This window comes from Canis lupus, chromosome 23, assembly GCF_003254725.2.
Source record: "Canis lupus dingo isolate Sandy chromosome 23, ASM325472v2, whole genome shotgun sequence".
Taxonomy (NCBI): Eukaryota; Metazoa; Chordata; class Mammalia; order Carnivora; family Canidae; genus Canis; species Canis lupus.
In genome coordinates, this window is record NC_064265.1 from 16,104,451 (window position 1) to 16,124,953 (window position 20,503).

A 20,503-nucleotide genomic window follows, 5' to 3' on the forward strand; every position below is an offset into this window, starting at 1 on the left:
TTCTAGGGCAAAAAAACAATTCTAGAATCACATGAATATTGATTTAGATTTTCCAAACTCTTAGTGTTAAGTCAGAAATAACACACTTAAAAATATATGAACAAATTCTGCTAAAGATTCTCTTATTTGCTAGCATACCAACCACTAAATATTATTTTATACATATTACAAAGCTATCTTCAACACAATTATAAATAAAATTATAATTTTTATTCATAAAATTACAGAATGATTCTCTCAAAGTTAATGTGACACATATATGTTATACACTTGCAAAAAAGCCTGCAAAAAAAAAAAATCAAAGTTTGAGAGTTTGCTACTATATGGTCACATGAATGAATTTATACTGAGATAAAGAATCAGGATAACACCAGCAGGGAAAATTTCCGAAGCCCTAACTTCTCAACATTCTATCATCACCTGAAAGTCAATTTTCACCTTTTTCACTGGCTGAATTTGTTAGCTCAGATACTGCTTTGGGGCTCACGTGTTCTTGCAGTATGGCAGTAGTAGATTATAAGTCTACTGACAACAGCACTTGCTATGAATCCAAAAAGATAACAGTGAACCAAACCAGAATATTACAGAATCGTTCATTGGTAAGAAGTGACACCTGAAGGGCAAAGTATACCTTTTCAATAGTGAAAACGTTCTAATTTAACTGATTTGATTCTTGTTTATATAATGCCACTTTTAAAACTTTCTAGTTATTATTTATTTGCTCCTAAAGATATTTCCATGCTACTCTTTACTCTGGAGGAAAAACAAGAAAAATACTTGAAGTTTGCAACCATATTCTCATTAGCCATAGTTTCTATCTTTAGGTCTCTCTTCTTTACTAATTACCAAGAGCCTCAAAATGAAGGACTCCAGGCAGATGGTATCATGAACAATATAGAAAGACCAGAGTTCTCAATTGCTACATTTCCAATAAGTGCTTCACACCAGGAAGCTAGGCAGACTCCATTTCTCCTCAACAGCACAGAAATAGGGATGCTCTTGATCAGATTTTCATGTTCTTGCCAGCTTGTTCGTACTTCCTTGCTATGATAAATTGAGGAAGGGGGGTGGGTGGTGGAAGTACTTAGGCTGGGAAAATTAAGACAGTGAAGATCAGTGTTCCTTTCACATTCTTTCCTTCAATAAGTCCTTCTAGAACTGACAAAACAAACCAGAAAAGAAAATGAGTAGTAAGAGACATCTACCCCAACCAATTTCCAGCCTGCCTCTGGCTATAAAGCTTCAAGATGAGGGCAATGAAATCCCTATAGACTGTATAATAGCCCTCCCAAGTGAAATAGTTTGATTCCATTTTGCAGATAAAAAAGAGGAGACCTACAGAGGTGGAATAACCCAAGTCTCTAAAAAAATAAATAAAAATAAATAAAATAACCCAAGTCTCTAACAGAGCGGCATGCCAAGATCATGTAACCCAGGTCTTGAATCTTCCATGACACACATACAGGGGTGGTGGCCTATTTAAGGGGATTTTAGCAAACCAGGTTGCATAAGCTTCTCAAGTCATTCAAAGTGTGAAATAATAGATAGTCATGACTGGATAGTCATGACTGTTTCAGAAGCATTGGGAGCACAATCAAAATAACAAACTCACAGTTTAGATTTTTTTTCTCAGAATGTTAAATGGAATTCTGATTCTATGATTTTTTAAAAAGATTTGACAGAGAGAGAAAGAGAGCATGTGAGCACATGCACAAGCAAGGGGAGCAGCAGAGGGAGAAGCAGGTTTTCTACTGAGCAGGGAACCCGATGCGGGGTTCAATTTTAGGACCCTAGGTTCATGACCCAAGCTGAAGGCTGATGCTTTAGCGAATGAGCCACCCAAGCACCCTCTGATTCTCTGATTTCTGTCATGGAAAAAATTATTTTAAAGAAAAAAAAACACAAGAGGAGCCATTTGTCAGTTGGATGAAAAAATACCTTCAAATAGTGTAAACATCACATGTTAGGTCAATTGGTAAGAATCTAATTTTTTAGAAGCTCAAACTTCATCAAAATGAGGAAAGCACTTCACTGAAGTAGACGTGCCTATTTCTGCTTAGCTTCTGGGTCAAATACCACATATATCCCACAATAGTAGGCTTCATTTGAACTCCTCTGTCCTATCAGCTTTCACTGTTAATAACCACCTAGTTCACACTAGATGTACCCATTTCCCAAAAGCACCTATTTCTTGGACCTCAGATTCTGCAGATTGCTAGGTGTGAAAACTTCCTCTTCCACCCACATTACTTTAACCAAGATGAGGCCAAAAAGGGACAACAAATCTGAAAGTATACCAAAGCAGGAAATCAACTTACACAAGAAGACATGCCAATTTTAGAAATGTGCTGCAATCTCCATTGTGGCCATAATTTCTTAAATGAAAAGATTTCATATTTATTTGGTAGACCTTTGAAACTATCTTTTCCTACAAGCACAATTTTCCATTGATATGGGAAGTGACAGCATGCATGTGCCTTTTCAGCAATATATACCTTATTTTTCTCTGATACACATCTAGAGCATGGTAGACTACCCCCAAATCTATGAATGTGCCTCAGTGCCTTTGGCCATTCTATTCCACCAGTTCTTCTTCATCTTACAATATTTCATAACATTTCTACAAAAAAACATGTGCCACTCTGCAACAGAGTGGGGGAATTATTTTTACATTGAGGGCTTATTCATCTATTTCTAAGAATCAAACTTTGCTCACACTCCTCACATCTTTGTTGATGTGGCCTTCAGAGTCTGTGTGCATTAACATGAAATTGAGTTCCATGATACAATTTTTCTTAGGGGTAGCATTTCCCAAAATGATCATCTACCACCTTCACCAGATTGCCTCTGGCTAATCTTGGCTGAAATTCAAGTTCACCTCCTACACACAAAAAAAAAATTGTTCAAAATGAGGATACTGGGATGAATGGACTATAAGGCTGAAGGCAAATCTTAAAGGAGTCTCAAAAATATTCTGAACAAAGGTAATAATAGCAGCAAAAGCTTAAATGCTTCCAAGGTTAGATCTAGTCTTATTCCTCTTGTGTCAACCCCACAAACTTCTACCTTTATAGATGCTGTTGATTATTCCATGTTCTCAGGGCTTATTTCCAGCTCCAAATCTACTCTGCCCACATTTTCAAATGTCTATTGGCAATTTCCAAGTCCCAGCAGCATCATGATTTCAACTTAAAAATTTCAACGATTTAAATCTTCATTCTGCCATCCTGGTGATTAAGTTATCTTCCTTACCAAAAAAAAAAAAAAAAATCAGCTTACATTTATATGGTACACAGAAGAAGCACAATAAATATTTGCAGAAGGAAGGAAGGAGCAGTAGAAGAAATTGTTTTACAAACATCACCACACACAAGGTATTATTAAGGAACGGAGAAGGGGGGAGGTCAGATTGCAAGAAAAGCAATCTTTGCAACATTACTCAGCAAATAACTGTAAAGTCAAACTCCAACTCAATCTTCTGCCCTTATCTTCCATTTTCTACTTCTTATTTTCTTATCAAAGTCTACCAATTTAAAAATCAAACACTTGTTCCATCCAAAAGTTCTCTGGCCCCAGCACCTGAAAGTGCTTTCTGCCCAAGATTTGTGTATACCAATCATGTAACTGCTTCTGGACTTAACATACCACATCACACCATCTGTGCTATCTTCTTCTCCTGATAGATCAATGGTTGCCATGGACTGAATTTTTTGTCCCCCTCACCTACCCCAACTCATATTGAAGCTCTAAACCCTAATATGATTTTATTTGGAGAGGCAATTAGGTGTTAAAGGAGATCACATGGGTGGGGCCCTAATCTGACAGGTGGTCTCATAAGAAGAACTAGGACCAAACTGACTAGCACCTTGAGCTTGGACTTCCCCAGCCTTTAAAACTGTGGAAAAATCAATTTCTGTTGTTTAAGCCACTCAGTCTATGGTATGCTGTAATAGCAGGCCAAAAAGACAGATTTTAGTACCAGAATTTCTCAATTCTGGCTGCATCTAACCACCTGAGAGGGCATTATGAAATTCTGATGCGTGGGCACCACCCAGACGAATCAAATCAGAAATGCTGGGGGGTGCCTGGATAGCTCAGTAATCAAGTGTCTTGAGCCTTTGGCTCAAGTCATGATCCCAGAATCCTGGGATCTGGCCCCAAATCAGGCTCTCTGCTCAGTGGAGAGCCTACTTCTCCCTCTCCCTCTGCTGTTCCCCCTGCTTGTGCATGCATGTGCTCGCGCGCTCTCTTTCTCCCTGCCAAATAAAGAAACAAAATCTTAAAAAAAAAAAAAAAAAAAAGAAAAGAAATGCTGGGATAAACCCAGGCATTGGTATTCTTAAAAGCTCCTCAAATAATTCTAATATGTATTAAATCAAGAAACTGCATGAAACTTAAATTTAATGAGGTCCAAGACTGTGTCTAATTCATCTCTTAATTCCCTTTAACTGCTGACACATGGTAAATATACAAACTGTATTAAATATATATTTAATAAATAACACATGATTAAGAGTGTTTCAGTATTTGATATAGATATTCATTCTGTTAACAAATATTAGGAACCTACTATGTATCAGTCACCATGCTACGGATTATATACATAATAATGAGTCAAACAGGCTAGTTCCCATTCTGCCGCATAAACATTTGAAACTCCACATTTTAATTCATCATGCTTAATTAACACATCCTTTGATCTGCCAAAAAAAAAAAAACAACACCCAGTAACAGTTCCTCAGCAAAAACAATGCAGTATACTAAATATGCTTTTTAGAATTTTACCCCCCTCAACCTCTCTACTTAAAAATGTTAAAATATAATCAGGGCTGGTGGAGGAGAAGGTTAATCTGGGAATCTGTGTTTTTATTTTGGCAGTTTTGTTTGATCCACTTATATCAAGTAAAAGGTGACAGTTTTTGCATTTTTTGAGATCTATAAGCTTAGGGAATGCTACACATTTGCTATTAACACCCTTATACAAAAATAAGGATACTCATCTGATAGTCTATGGAATATAAACCTAAAGTTATTTTCTATGGTGACTTCTCTGTGCTGAGTCAAGAATCCCTTGAGACCAACTGCCAGTATTTAAAATCTTAACAGTTTAAGGCTTAAAGCAGCTTTTGCAGTCATCCAATAAGCCTTATTCTCCGTACCCCTCATCCTCAAACCTGAAATTATACCATTTAGAATTAGGCCTAAGGCTAATGGGCAAAGTCTAAAACAAGAAGATATCAGTACTAATTTCCAAATTCAATTGGGTGCTTTTCCATAACAGGACAGCGCTCACCCCTACTCTCATTTGTGGGCAATCTCTTACTGTCTAGATGTAGTTAACTGGTTATCTTCTCTAATCATCTAGTCTCTGTTAAACTCAGAGGTGAAATCATATGAAAAATATTCAGTTTACTACACAGGTAAATATTCTCATTCTCCACATGATACTTCATCTCTCAAATCATTGGATACAAACAGACAAATCACATCTTTAGGTTTCACTTAATTTCTCAAGGGAAAAAAAAAAATTTTTTCATCTAGAATGAAAAACTCTAAAAAAAATAGAATGAAAAACTCTCTACCCAAGTTATTTGATATTTCGGTAGTTTTTAAATTTTCAAATATTTTTAAAATTGGTTTTTGAAAGATTACGGGATGATAACAATCAGGAAACGCTTCCTATGTAAAGTGACTCTAAAGTGACGTGTGAAAATGAACAAGAATTAAACAGATTTGGGGATGGGGAGGGTAAATTCTAAAAAGAAAGAACATTATGTCCAAAATGATCTAGAGGGAAAAAAACAAAAGCACAGTTTGGCAGATGTTAGCTGTATCTTAGGAAAGGTCATTACCACAACCCCATGATACTTTCCATCTGGACCCCATACATGCACCTGTGTGTATTTACACATCTGTGCAAGTACCCCTTCCTACCTGACCTACCACTATCCAAATTCTCACTACCTGAACAAAGGTTCCTAGGAGCTTCAGGGAAATGATTTTGAGGAGAAAGCTGGAATTCTCCCTGCAGGAGAATATAGAAGCACTCACACCTGCAACCTTTTTAGGACTGCCCCTCGGCACGATGGCACATTCCAGCTTTCTTTCCAGCTGCCCCTCTCCCACCTTCTGCAGTGGGCAGGGACTGGCAGATGGCACAAAAGCCCAGTGCCCTGGCCTCCAAAGTGGGACGCACCCTGTATTTGTGGTGCACCAGAACTGATCAGATTGAGACAAGACTTCCCTGAAACCACATCCTTGCTCAGCTTCCTCTCCTTTCCTTTCCTGTTCCCTTCAGTCCCTTTACAGGTTTTTTCCTAAGAGCACGTAATTCAAAACTCACTTGCATGTAAAATATCCAAATGGTATCCCAACCTTGGTCTCTAATGTCATGCCCATAGAAAGGAATCAGGGTTTGTCAGAGATAGGACTAATTCTATGGATGGGCCAGAATAGGTATGAGATAAGCCAGAAATACCTATGTGAGGAAAAAAGGGAAATGCTCCAAAAAAGGATGGGAGCATATCACAGGGACCCAGAAAGCTAATTTGAAGGAACTCTCTCAATGGCCAAATCTGGGAAAATTTGAGCACCAAAATAATTACTGCAGTAACAAATTATAAACCCCTGGAAAAATAGGAATTCATGAGTCCACATCTATAAAGATTTACAAATAAGAAAATAAGAAACAAAATGGTCTCTGGCTTGTATTAAAATGTCAACAACCAACTAAAAAATGTGGAGAGATTGCTATAAGATCATCATTCTGCAACCATTCTAGGAAAGACTGAATCAGGCAAAAATCATCAATATATAATACTACATTCAAAGGGGAATTTTTTGATGAGGAATGGATATTTGCCTAGTCTTAAATGGTCTCCCCAGAGATTATTAATTAATTACGAGAGGAAAAAACAAGGAAATGGAACAAGCCCCTGACTGGGTGATCAAAATAAGTATCACCTATGAGAGCAGACATTGCCTCCAGATGTGATACCATGGGAGACACATCACCACTTAAGCAGTATTCTGAGAACACATAACCTGGATCTGATGAAAAGTCAGGTAAGCAGAAAATAAAGGAAATTTCTACTTGCCTAAAAATCTGTATCATCTTCCCATTGTTCTCAGGATAAAATTCAAACTCCTTAAGCGGATTTACAAAACATTTCATGATTCATGACTCACAACTTCTATCACAAATATACTTCGAGTTTAGAAATATAGAAAATTTACAAGTAAACAGATTTTTAGCTCTGAAATACCAATATAATTTATGTCTAAGTGGATACCATAGAGCCATAGAAGCAATAAAATCAAAATTTTTCTAATCTGCTATGTAACCTTTTACATATTAGTCACATGGTGCTCAGAAAAGATTTGAAGAGTCTCTTCAGATGTTTAACTTAAAAATGTCCAGTGAGTTTGGGCAGCCCAGGTGGCTCAGTGCTTTAGCGCCGCCTTCAGTCCAGGGTGTGATCCTGGAGACCGGGGATCCAGTCCCACATAGGGCTCTCTGCATGGAGCCTGCTTCTCCCTCTGCCTGTGTCTCTGCCTCTCTCTCTGTGTGTGTCTCTCATGAATAAATAAATAAAACTGTTTAAAAAAAAAAACTATTTAAAAAAAAATTTCCAGTGAATTAAAAAAGCGCTACTACCCCTAAGGCTAATCTACCTATATCCTCACAAGAACTACTAAGACAACCTCAGCAATCCCTGGGATGCCTGGGTGGCTCCATGGTTGAGCATCTGCCTTTAGCTCAGGGTGTGATCCCGGGGTCCGGGGATCGAGTCCCACACTGGGCTCCCTGCATGGAGCCTGCTTCTCCCTCTACCTATGTCTCTGCCTCTCTCTCTCTCATACATAAATACATACATACTTAGATACATAAATACCAAATACTCCAAGAACTGCCAAGAGAACACCCTCCCAAGACCCACCTTCATCCAACATCTACTCCTGCAATGTTGTGAAAATTCCTGACTGCACTTTCTACCCTCTGAGCTCTTGCTATCCCATCTTCCTCCCCTAATTAGATTTCTGGAAAACACCTTTAGAGGGACAGATACACTTTAGGAAACCTCTCGGTTGCTACTGCCCCACCACGCAAAAGTAGAGAACAAATCCACACTAATGGATGAAGGAAGGGGAACTAGCTACCCTGCTAAAAGAGGGAAAGGTACAAGAAAAAAAGGAGAAAGGAATCTCTTCTGGTTATTAGGGAAAGTAGTCAAAATTATCAGGCCCAGGTTTCTGTAAGTTGTCATTGGGGAATATAGTCATGTTGGAAAATTATCTGGAATCTGGAAGAGCAAAGGAATAACTGAGTGTTCTTTCAGTATAGCCCTGAGCTTAACTTTCCATTGCCAGGCCCTTTTCCAACTCGTTATGGGAGGAGGTTAATGTCTAGAATTTTGTTGAATAAAGAAAAATAATTTCTGACCAGAGGAAAAGATAACCCCAAAGATTATAGTGTATAGAGGCCCTGTTGTAAACCAATCATTTTTTATCTAAGCAAGAAACCTATGAAACTGTCTATGCATCCAGCTTCTCAAATGCTTTTTGGACTGTTTTTTACATTTTACTGCTTCCCTCACTAATTAATGAGTTGAAGAAAATCTTCCACACATATTCATTTTGTATTTGCATAAGTGATAATTTTACCTTTTTGAAAATTCTACTTTAACAAGCACCACTTTTAAAATTGTTCCTATAGGCGATGTGTTAGGCATTCAAAATACACAAGCATTTAAATTTTCAATCATTTAAGTCTGACAAGATTTCTAAAATACACAATACTTGTAGAAGGTGTTATAAATTGGCAAATATAACTTGCAATAGATGAAAAATAAATAAAGTCCTATTATATGGGAATGAGCTATACCACATATTTCTGAACAATTACTATGCCCTCAAAGGTTCCATTCATCGTTAAAATAGGAATAATTTCCTCTGGAAATAGATTAGACTGATAAGAAAACAGAGCTGAAGAATAAGTCAATAAAAGTGGAAGAGTTCAGAACAGTGGTTCCTCATCTACTCTATTTGCATATTAGAACTGTCTATGGACTATTTTAAAATGTCAGAGGCTTAGAAAATTAAATCTCAATATCTGGGAGTATTCATCCCATATAGTACACATACTAGTATTTTTTTAAAAATTATTCTCTTTCTGCAGCCACTTTTCTTGGGTGTTGTGGACTCCTTCCAGCTTTTTCTCTCTACATTCAAATAGTAAGAGAAAATAATGAACATAATTACAGCTAATAAAAGTACAGAGAGTGCCCTTATGACCTCTACACTAACAAAAAGGAAAACAGTTTAAATAAAACTACCTATAGGATTAAATATGTAACCTGCATTCCATTGATGGGTTCAGAGTTTCTTGAGAAAAACAGACCCTATGAAGGTAGTTAAAAGCTGTTGCCAGGCAGCCCGGGTGGCTCAGTGGTTTAGCACCGCCTTCAGACCAGGGCGTGATCCTGGAGACTCAGGAAGAGTCCCACGTCAAGCTCCCGGCATGAAGCCTGCTTCTCTGCTTCTCCCTCTACTTCTCCCTCTGCCTATGTCTTTGTCTTTCTCTGTCTCTCTTTCTCATGAATAAATAAATAAAATCTTAAAAAAAAAAAAAAGCTGTTGCCAAATGGAGATCAAACTTGTATAAAGATCTTTAAAAATCTAACATAAACCAGTGAAGGCAACCTACTGAATGGGAGATTTTTGCAAATGACACATCTGATAAAGAGAAGACATCCAGATGACCAACAGACATGTGAAAAGATGCTCAACATTGCTCATCAGGGAAATGCAAATCAAAACTACAATGAGAGATCACCTGTCAAAATGGCTAAAATCAAAAACACATGAAACAAGTATTGGAGAGGATGTGAAGAAAAAAGAACCCTCATGCACTGTTGGTGGGAATGCAAACTGATGCAGCATTGTGGAAAACAGTATGCAGTTTCCTCCAAAACTTAAAAATAGAACTACCCTATGCTATGATCCATGAACCACACTACCGAGTATTTACCCCAAAAATTCAAAAACATTAATTCAAAGGGATACATGCGTCCCTATGTTTATAGCAATATTATTTACAATAGCCAAATTGTGGAAGCAGCCCAGGTGCCCATCAATAGATGAATGGATAAAGAAGATGTGGGGTATATATGTACACAATGGAATATTATTTAGCCGTAAAAAAAGAATATTCAGCCATTTGGGACAATGTGGGTAAAGCTACAGAGGGTAATGCTAAGCAAAATAAGTTGGTCAGAGAAAGATAAATACCATATGGTTTCATTCATGTGGAATTTAAGAAACAAAAGAAAGGGAAAAAAGAGAGAGAGAAACAGACAAAGAAACAGACTGTTGACTATGGAGAACAGAGGGTAGGCAGGTGGAGGTGATGGGGATTAAAGAGTACACCTAGTCTGGGGCACCTGGGTGGTTCAGTGGTTGAGCATCTGCCTTTGGCTCAGGTTGTGATCCTGGAGTCCTGGAATCAAGTCACATCAGGCTCCCCACAGGGGAGCCTCTGCCTCTCTCTGTGTATCTCTCACGAATAAATGAATAAAATCTTAAAAAAAAAAAAAAAAAGTACGCTTAGTGTGATGAGCACTGAGTAACGCACAGGATTGTTGAATCACTATACTGTATACCTGAAATGAATAACACCGTATGCCAACTATACTGGAATTAAAAGTAAAAACTTAATAAAAAAAAAAAGATTTTTAAAAATCTAACATAAACCAGTAGAAAAACAGACTTTGCTATGTAAACCTCATTTGATGTAAATATCTACTCATCTACTCAGAAATACATCTACTCCGTATGGGCACATAGCACTGTATAAAAAGCAGGAGAAATCAAAACGTAAACCTATGCTTCCACTCAGGAACCAAATAAAAATGAAGTTAAAAAACACAAAACTGGCTTCAATACACTTTTATTCTGGAATTTAAACAGCAAAGTTTTAAAAATTCCAACTTGCTGACTCCATTTTCTTCCTCCCCATCCAATCCTGCCTCCATCCCTTTTAACAAGTTTCCAATGATCACGCTGTTAAATCTGACCATCTCTGCCATCCAGTTAGTAAAAAATATCTATTAATTATTGTTAATGCCTTCACTTCCCTCATCACCTTTTTACAATGCAACAGCAGGTCTTCTCAATCACTCCTCCAAAACATTAACTGAATAAGCTTTATATTTCTTTCAAGCTTCTCTAATACCATTCCAGACTAAGATACTATCATATTTGGCCTGGACTACTGCCACCATCTCTTAACCTATCTCCCTGCTTCCTTTTATTTTTCTTTTTTAATTTTATTTATTTATGATAGTCACAGAGAGAGAGAGAGAGAGAGAGAGAGAGAGGCAGAGACACAGGCAGAGGGAGAAGCAGGCTCCATGCACCGGGAGCCCGATGTGGGATTCGATCCTGGGTCTCCGGGATCGCGCCCTGGGCCAAAGGCAGGCGCCAACCCGCTGCACCAGCCAGGTATCCCTATCTCCCTGCTTCCACTCAGATTCCTCTGTAGCGCATGTGACCACTGCAGCCAGGGTAGCAATGTCACTGCCCTCTTTAGAAGACTCCAAAGGCTTTGATAACATCAGGAAAAGTCCAAATAATTTCTTATCAGAGTCTTAAAAATCCTGCAGCATCTAGCTCCTGCCTACTTTCCCAACATCTTCCCTTATGGATCTCTACCACACACTGGCCCTCATTATAGGCAAATATTTAAGCATTTGCTACTTTTGGCTGCCTGGCATACTCTTTCTCTACCTCTTCACACTAACTACTTCCTCTTGACCTTCAGATTTCAATTCAAACAACACTTCCTCATTGAGCTCTTCACTGACCACTCTGAGGTAGTCTTCTCTTCACTACCTACCACATAACACTTTATTTTCTTCATGTTTATCATCATCTGGCAAAGCGTATATGGGGATGGGCTGTCTTCTTTCTTTTACCATTGTAGTCTTGTAACATATCACAAGCAGTCATGTATTTGTTTGGAGTATCAATACATACTCCAATGGAGGGCATGGTCTGTAACACCAACCTGGAGATGAAATTACAGAGTTCTATTCCAGACTTGACTCTACCAGCAATTAGCTGGTTAGCCTTGGGCATACCGTGAGATTTCAGTGGGTTAAGAGTAACTGGACAGGACAGCCCCGTGGCTCAGCGGTTTAGCACCACCTTCAGCCCAGGGCATGATCCTGGAGACCCCGGATCAAGTCCCACGTCAGGCTCCCTGCATGGAGCCTGCTTCTCCCTCTGCCTGTGTCTCTGCCTCTTTCTCTCTCTGTGTATCTCTCATGAATAAATAAAAATATTTTTTAGAAATTAAAAAACATTTTAAAAGCCCAGATCAATTGTTAACAGCCTCATAAAGTCTAATCCAACCACCTAGCCCAATATTGGCAAGATCATTAGGCGTCCCAGAAATTCTCATGCTTTAGAGTAGTCCCTGATCCTCTCTGTTTCCTAACCCACAAGGGGAAAGCACACTATCTACCACATCACACACTGTTGTTGGACAATCGAGAATACTCAGCTTGATAATAAAGCGTTCAGTAAATGTATTATTTGTGCCTGGACTACTGCCACCATCTCTTAACCTATCTCCCTGCTTCCACTCACGATTCCTCCGTAGCGCATGTGACCACTGCAGCCAGGGTAGCAAAGACATAATTTATGTCACTGCCCTCTTTAGAAGGCATACACTTTTCGCTCTCCTTGAGAGCCACCAAAGTGACTTTCTCATTTCTGAATCTCCAAACGCTTGAAGCCAGTACTCCTCCCAAAGCCTGAAGTTTTCGCATTCATAAAATGAAGGGAGTGGATTAGTCCAATTACCACTCCCTTCAAAGATGGAAGTTTCCTATACTTACATGAAAAGCCTACAAAGATATCTCGGGTGAGGAGAGGTGAGGTGAGAGGTGAGGTGAGGTGAGCTTCCGTAAGATAAATAGCTTAAAGCAGAGACACCTCAGGTGAGCTTCCGTAAGGACCGGAAATCGAGGGAAACTTGAAACTACTGCTGCAAATAGAAGTGGGGTGGAAGCACTAAAGTTAAAATAACTTTGATCAAGATCTTAGGGATCCTTTCTCAAGGAACCGACTCTTGGGGACGCCTGGGTGGCTCGGTGGTTGAGCGCCTCCTTTGGCTCAGGTCGTGATCCCCGGGTCCTGGGATCAAGTCCAGCACTGGGCTCCCCGCAGAGCGCCTGCTTCTCCCTCCGCCTATCTTTGCCTCTCTCCTGAATAAATAAATAAAATCTTAAAAAAAAAAAAAAATCTGACTCTTGCCACAATCATGGGTCCTTTGGATTATCGCTTTTAAGGTAGATTACTGATATTTTAAAGGAGTCGGTGCCCCAGAGGGGCGAAAAAGAGGATAAAAAAAAGACCAGTCGCGTTAAGAAGGAAATGTGTTAGGCCACAAATGGACGAGAGTTTGGACAGCAAACCCAGTGCCCTTCACCTAACCCTGACCCTGAGGCGCGGGAAGACCGGAGACTGCAGGCAACAAGGCGCGCGGCCGCCGGGGTGAGCGGACGTGGGCGGCAGCGGTGCACCTCAGCGCTGCGCCCGCCCCCAGCTGCAAGGCCGCGGTTAGGGACCCCGGCCGTGACTCCTCAACCCCCGCGTCCCGCCCCTGTACCTGCGGGGTCGAGCGCCATCTCGGCGGGCGGAGAGGAAAGCAGCGCCTGGCCGCTCCCGGGCGGGGGAGGGGCGGGGAGGGGCGGGGAGGGGAGGGGCCTGAGCGGGCGGCACGCGCGGCGGCCGGGAGCTTCCCGCGGGAGGCGGAGGAGGCGGCGGAGGCGGCGGCCCCTTTCCTGCCTCCTTCTTCCCCTCGTCGCTACTTCCGCCGCCCACTGCGCCTGCGCCCCCCTGGCCCCGCCCCGAAGCCTGTAATTGAAGTGGAACCGACTCCTCCGCGGGAAGGACCGGGAGGGGGCGTGGCCTCGCCCGCTTTGGGGGCGGGGCTCTCTCGGGCGCGCGCAGCCCGGCCCTGCAAGGAGCGCGAACGCCGGCGGCTTCCAGACTCCGGTCTGCGGGGACCCGAGCAGGAGCTGGGGCCTGTGGGAGGGCGCCTTACGTGGCGGTTCGGTTCACGGCCAAGCCCCTCCCTCCACGTCCGCCTTGGGAGGACGAATGAATCATCCCGTTCCCTTATTTTCTCTTCGTTAACGTTCATTCATAAATGTCTATTTTATGTCCGGTTCCAGCCACAGTAATTAAATAAAAATAAGGTCCCTGGTCTCGAGGAGTATCCTGTTGGCAGGGGAGTCAGATGCAAGCAGCACGCTGTTAAATGTGATAAACACCGCACAGGCGAGATAGGCACAGCTTGTTTGTTCTACTATGGAGGTGGTACAGTCTGCGAGTATCATTATTTGTCTCACGAAGCAGCAGCCTCTGGCTCCCCTGGAGGGGAAATAAAATAAAATAATAAAATAAAATAAAATAACTGGGCGCTAGGAAATAGTATCCTTAGGGCGCACAGCCTGATTGAGGTGATGTTACACATGCAGACTCTGTCCGTTAAAGCTGTATGTGTTTGAGAAAAATGAAGGAAGATGGTATCTATGCTCCTGAAGAATCCCAAATGCCCTCTTCTCGATAAAAGAAACTTTCTTGTGGCAATTATGCTCATTTCCACTCACCAGCCAGCCTTCAGAAATGCCTCCTTGTCATATCCATGTTTAGCTAGTTCGAGCCCCCGAAGGGTGAGGTGCAGCCGGGGACAGATGGGACAGATGTTAGAAAAACAAGGAGCAGCTGCTTCTTCCCTGGGAGGGATTTAGAGCTTTCAAAATGATCCCCTCCCCACCTACCTGCAGTCCCTCCTCCCCTGCTGCTGCTTCAGCCTGGTCAGTTGGCAGAAAAAGCAGCCGCAGTTGAGCAGGGCTGGGAAAGTGGGTCTCTGCTCAGCAGGTCTTCCGTTTAAGGGCCTATTTGGGCATAACGGCCCTTATTACAGCTGTAGGTTGAGATGCCAAGGTGAAGAATTAATGTTTCACTCAACCAGGCAGGAAAGCAGGTCTGTTTTCTTGTGTGTTTTATAAATGTGGTTTGAAACATACCAAATTCATTCTGGTGCCCCTTTTATTTTTCTGGAGGTGGAGAGTTTCGTCTAGAAAATAAATCTTTTTAAGATGAGCTGAGTTATAAAAAACACAAGCCAGACACTCACACTTAGGTAATAAAACTAAATCTTCCTATATGCAAAAGGGCATCACGGAGAGCTTTAGTCAGAGACCTATATACCTCTATCTGAATCCTGCATCAAAACCTGTTAGCTTTGTGACTTAAATAAATCCCAATGTTTCTCTGGACTTCAGTTTCTAATTTGTAAGATCATTGTGAGGAATAAATGTAATATCATTTAACACTGTTTTGGTCATTGAAAAAACACTGCTACAGTTTTTGCCATAACTGCATATCACTTGAACCATTATTATTTAATATTTTTTATTTAAATCAACTCACTTAAACTTACATGGGTACTATCTACTTTAGCCTTATCCTACATAATAATATCTGTAAAATCATGGGTTTTATGTGTCCCATAAAATGGACTTCTAGACATAGCACTCTGTGAGAAGCACTGGCACCTCAGTGCCTGGTACATAGCAGGATGCCCCTCTTCTGTCTCATATTAAATGAGATCATTTGGGGGCAAAGTCTTTATAACATACCTGGGGAATATAAGTCATTTATTAGAAGTTAAATCATAAAAACATAATTGGTAATTCAAAAGAGAAGAAATGTCCTAAGATATCACATTATTAATGGACAATTCTTTGAGCAATAACTGCAATAGGAACAGAAAGAGGAGGAGGGCACGTTGTCCCAGAAATGAGAAAATATGTCTTATCCAAGCATGACCTCTAGGGCTCAGATAATATCTGGTACCTAATGGCCCCACAGGAGCCTTTCACAAAGGGGTAAATGCCAGGGTGGGTGGTTAGGAAGGACTTCAAAGATGCAGTAGAAATTATGGCTGAACTTGAAAGATGGGTAGCATGTGTCTACAGAGAAGGATGCATATCACACTAGGAGAAAAGTAAACAAAGTGTCTGGGATTTGAGGTGTTCTTGAAGGACAAATGAGGCATGGAAAAGATAGAAGTTAGGGAATAAAAGCACGTGCAAACGCTAGGGGTAGGAAGCAGGGCTGTGTAGCCGGCATAGTGGAGGGCAATGCCTGAAACCATTCATTTGAGGATTTGGGAAGCTAGTTATGAAAGATACTGAAAATGTTAGAAGAGGCCAGATTCCCACAGCCTTAAACATTAGGCTGAGGAGTGTTTGAATTTGTTGCTATAAGCAGTCAGGGGCTGTTAAAGACTAAGAAGTAAAAAAAAATGGCCTTGTGGTCAAGGTGATATCTTTTAAAGATTTTTTACGTAGGATATATCTAGGTGGTGAGGAGGGAGGCAGAGGTTAAGCAGAATGCTAAGGAGCTTTTGCAGGAGTTCAGGCAGCATCTGAAAAGAGCCTGAATTAAAATATGTGACAATGTAAAAAAAGAAAAAAAAAAAAAAGGATGGATGTGAAAGTACCTGGAGTGGAAGAATCCATTCCTCATAACGGACTTAGGAAACTAGAACAGAGTCAAGAAGGATTTCTAGGTGATTTCGTTCCTTGGCAAACATACACGGACAAATGAGAAAATCATGGCAATACACCCATTCATGCCTCAAATGATCTGCTGTTGATCCTCATCACTGGGGAGCAATACTGAGGCAGAGGGACTGGTGAGGAGGAAATTACAGTGACCCAAGGGAGTAAGGACAGCAGCTGATCTGTGGCAGAGCATGCAAAAGCCAAGAGAAGTGAATTGCTATTAGTATGTAGACTAGACATGAATACACACATATACATATCTCTTAGTCTAATATCTAAAAAATTTGCAGATACAAATAAATATCTTAATTGTTTATTGATTGCATCAGTTTGACTAGATCTAGCATACCTTTTTGCTCTATGTTGATACCCAGTTAGTTATTTTTTAAAGGCTGAGATAGCCAGCCCCTGCTTGCTTCCAACTCTACCCAATGTCAGAATTGAAGACTTTTCATCTATAGCTCTGTTCTGCTCTGTCTTTGAGCCAATGAGAATTACATTTGGAAGAATATTAGAAGCCCATCCCTACCAATATATGAAATTTGGAACTAGTTCTTGGCTAGAAGATCACTATCCATTGGTCCCTGGTGCCCCTGTCTGCTTTCTGAGCTGCATGATTTAGCTCCTGGTGTCCTAGGGCCTGTGTCTTCCCTCATTTGAATGGGCTCAGGTCAAGATTGACACTTACAATATTAGTTTGTTAGGGCTGCCATTTCAAAATACCACAGAATGTGGCTTAAATAACAGAAATTTATTTCTTTTCACAATTGGAGGCTAGAAGTCCAAAATCAAGGTATCTGTAGGTTTGGTTTCTTCAGAGGCCTCTCTTCTTGGCTTACAAATGGCCATTTTCTCCCTGTCTCTTCACACAGTCTTCAGGATGTGGGTGTCTAAGTCCAAATTTCCTTTTTTTTAAATAAGGAATCCAGTCATATTGGATTAGGGCCTACCCTAATGACCCCATTTTAACTGAATTACCTCTTTAAAGACTCTATCTCCAAATACAGTCACATTCTCAGGTATTGGGCCTGGGACTACCACACATGAATTTTGGGGGACACAGTTCAGCCCATAAAACAGTATACTTTACAAGGACCAGAATCCTTCCTGAAATCCCAAATCACTTAGCTAGAGCCCTGACAACTTGCCTAGCTTTAGCCTTTCCCCAGAGTGATACACTTTGTCCCTGTCTTTCTGGTGGTTGAATAGGTTCTGCCTTGCATAGGCTTGGTCCATCCAGCCACCTCGGTCAGCTCCTGTCTGTCCCCCATTGCCCACACTCAACTGATCATAACACTCACCTGGCTCTTTAACTAATCTTTTTATTTCATCCGCCAACCGCACTGTTGTGTCTCTTAGTCCAAGATCTACTTACCTTTGCAGAGCTATTTACAATAGACTCCTAACTTGCTTTCTGCTCCTAGGCTATTTCTCCTCCCATTCATTAAGTTCATGAAACCCCTGATAGACGAGTTCCAGTTTACTACATCATTCTTTCATAAACAACCTGCTTGTACTCTACATTATCCACTATGTGTATCTACTTGCAATGGTTTAGAAAGTATCTGTGGAAACTTTTCTGTGCACCATCCCAGAAAAAATGTCTGTGTTAAACCTAGAAACTTGAAACTGATTTCTGAAAGAGTGTGTAGTGGGAACAGAGGGGCTGTGGAACTAAACAGAGTTAAATTCTAATTCCTCCTGCCTTCTTTTACTTCTTAGCTGTTTTATTGAGATATGACTTATATATAGAAAAGAACATAAATCTTTGTGCAGCTGAATGAGTTCTTATGTATGTATATGCTTTTGAACTACACCTATGTTGAGACTTAGAGCATTTCTGGTCATCCAGAAGTTTCCTTGATACCTCCTCCTAGTGAAACCCTCCTCATAAAAATAACTACTCTCCTGACTTCTATGAGAATTTATTAGTCTTGCCTAGTTTCAAACTTATGTAAATTATGTACATTTACATTTACGTACATAGTACATACAGTGTAGTATATTATATTTGGCTTCTTTTGCTCAGCTCAATAGCCATGAGACTCATTCATGTTGTTGTATATAACTAATATCTGCTTTCCTACTTCTAATTTACATTTGGTAAACTGTGTCTCCTCCTGAGCCTCAGTGTCCTCAATCACACCATCCCTGCATAATTGATTTGAGCATTAAAGAAGACCTGTAACAAACAGTGATAAGTGGTTTCCAGCACATGATAGGCCATTGCTAAATTCTAGCAATTGTTATTGTGATGATTATCTTTTACTTTTAGAAAAGTGTCCTTTTGAACCGTTGCACTATATTCAGTCTGTCTTTTTTTCTTTCTTTCTTTCTTTCTTTCTTTCTTTCTTTCTTTCTTTCTTTCTTTCTTTCTATGCAATACTTCAGAGCTACTCTGCCTTCAAAACTGAAGTCTGGGTAATAATATGTTTAAATCAGTATTATGTGAACACCCTCCAAATGAACAAAAGAGATTTAGCAGTGTGCCCTATCACTTATCAGGTGAGAAAAAAAGTGTGAAAAAAAAATCACCTCTCACCTCTGTGGAAGGCTTTTTATATTTTATTGTTTTGCTTTTACTGTGAATTGTTTTCTGGGTGGCCTCTTTTAAGACAGACCAAAATTTTTTCTGGGGTCACAGGCTTTTATTCCTGAAGAATACTTAAAAAAGATAATAAAATAATAAGATGATGACGTGACTTATATTAGATTTCTCTTACTTGGTCTTATGCAGATGCTATGATTCTTTGTAGAATTTCTCACAGGTTCTGGCAAACTCGACAAACAAATACAGAAGTGCTTTCCCTTGTATAGTGAGTCTGAAAGAGCAGTGGCATTCTGGTTAGATGGCCAGCTGCACTGAAAACATCTCAAAGATCTTTTACTTGTTTAGAGGAAATAAAGTTAATGAAAATTCTAACAACGTATTCCAGATGTTCCTGCACTGTTAAACTGACAGACGACAAACTTCCTGAATTCATTACCCATTCTTCCCCCAAATAAGGGAACCTACCATGTGCTATGCACTGTGCTGAGCCCTGGAATAAATAAGATTTATTTCTTTAGTTCCTTAAGGAACTCACAGTACAGGAGGCATAAAACAAACACACAAACAAGTAATTACAGTCCAACATGATAGAAGATGATGTGGGAGCCTCAAGGGAGAAATAAATTTTGACTTACAGAAGATAGGAGATAAATATAAACATTAATGCTTATATTTGAAGTAACTCTTTAAAAATTATTATTCAACAAGAGACAGACAATGGAGTCATAGTTGACAGCATTTTGCTGTATAGAATAGGCACGGGGTAACCATCAAGAGCCACAAATATGGTTAAAATAGCTAGATTGACCACTATTAGTTTGGAGCCACATAGACCCAGAAGGAGATAAAAATCAAACGTTGAGAATTGCTACCAACTTCTGATGCTTTCTCACTAGTGCTATGCCCAGACAAAACAATCCTATGTCATTGATTCCTGTATATTTATCAATAGGATATTAAAGGTAAATGAAGACCTCCCAAAAGCTCAGGCCTTGACCTTCAGCAAAGAAGAATGTTTACACAGATCTATTCCATTAGTTAAAGTCTATGTCATGGAGCCAGGCATCCCAAGGTATGGATGAAGGGTTCCCCACAGAGATGAAATATTGCTGTTGCTAAGCCACATGACTCTGCTGTTTGAGGAGAGAAACTGTCTTAAGCACCATTGTAGAACCTCTCAGAAGACTTGACATCTGGCAAGGTAAATGTTTGTTGCATAGGATACTGTTAATAGAGAATATAGGGACATCATGTGAAATTAATGTGGGTCACATAGTCTATTGATTATTTCTCCCTAGCATCACTT

General features: G+C 40.2%; 1 protein-coding gene across 1 annotated transcript in view; it reads right to left on the reverse strand.

Moving 5' to 3' along the window:
* The window catches only part of CMC1 (C-X9-C motif containing 1), a 98,743-nt gene that overhangs the window by 70,749 nt on the left and 7,491 nt on the right, over positions 1-20,503 (reverse strand). The window contains exons 2-3 of the mRNA XM_049099599.1: positions 14,853-14,925; positions 13,676-14,108 (exon numbers count right to left, since the gene is read on the reverse strand). Coding sequence (XP_048955556.1) covers positions 13,676-14,108; positions 14,853-14,925 — 506 coding nt within the window. The remainder of the gene's footprint in view (positions 1-13,675; positions 14,109-14,852; positions 14,926-20,503) is intronic.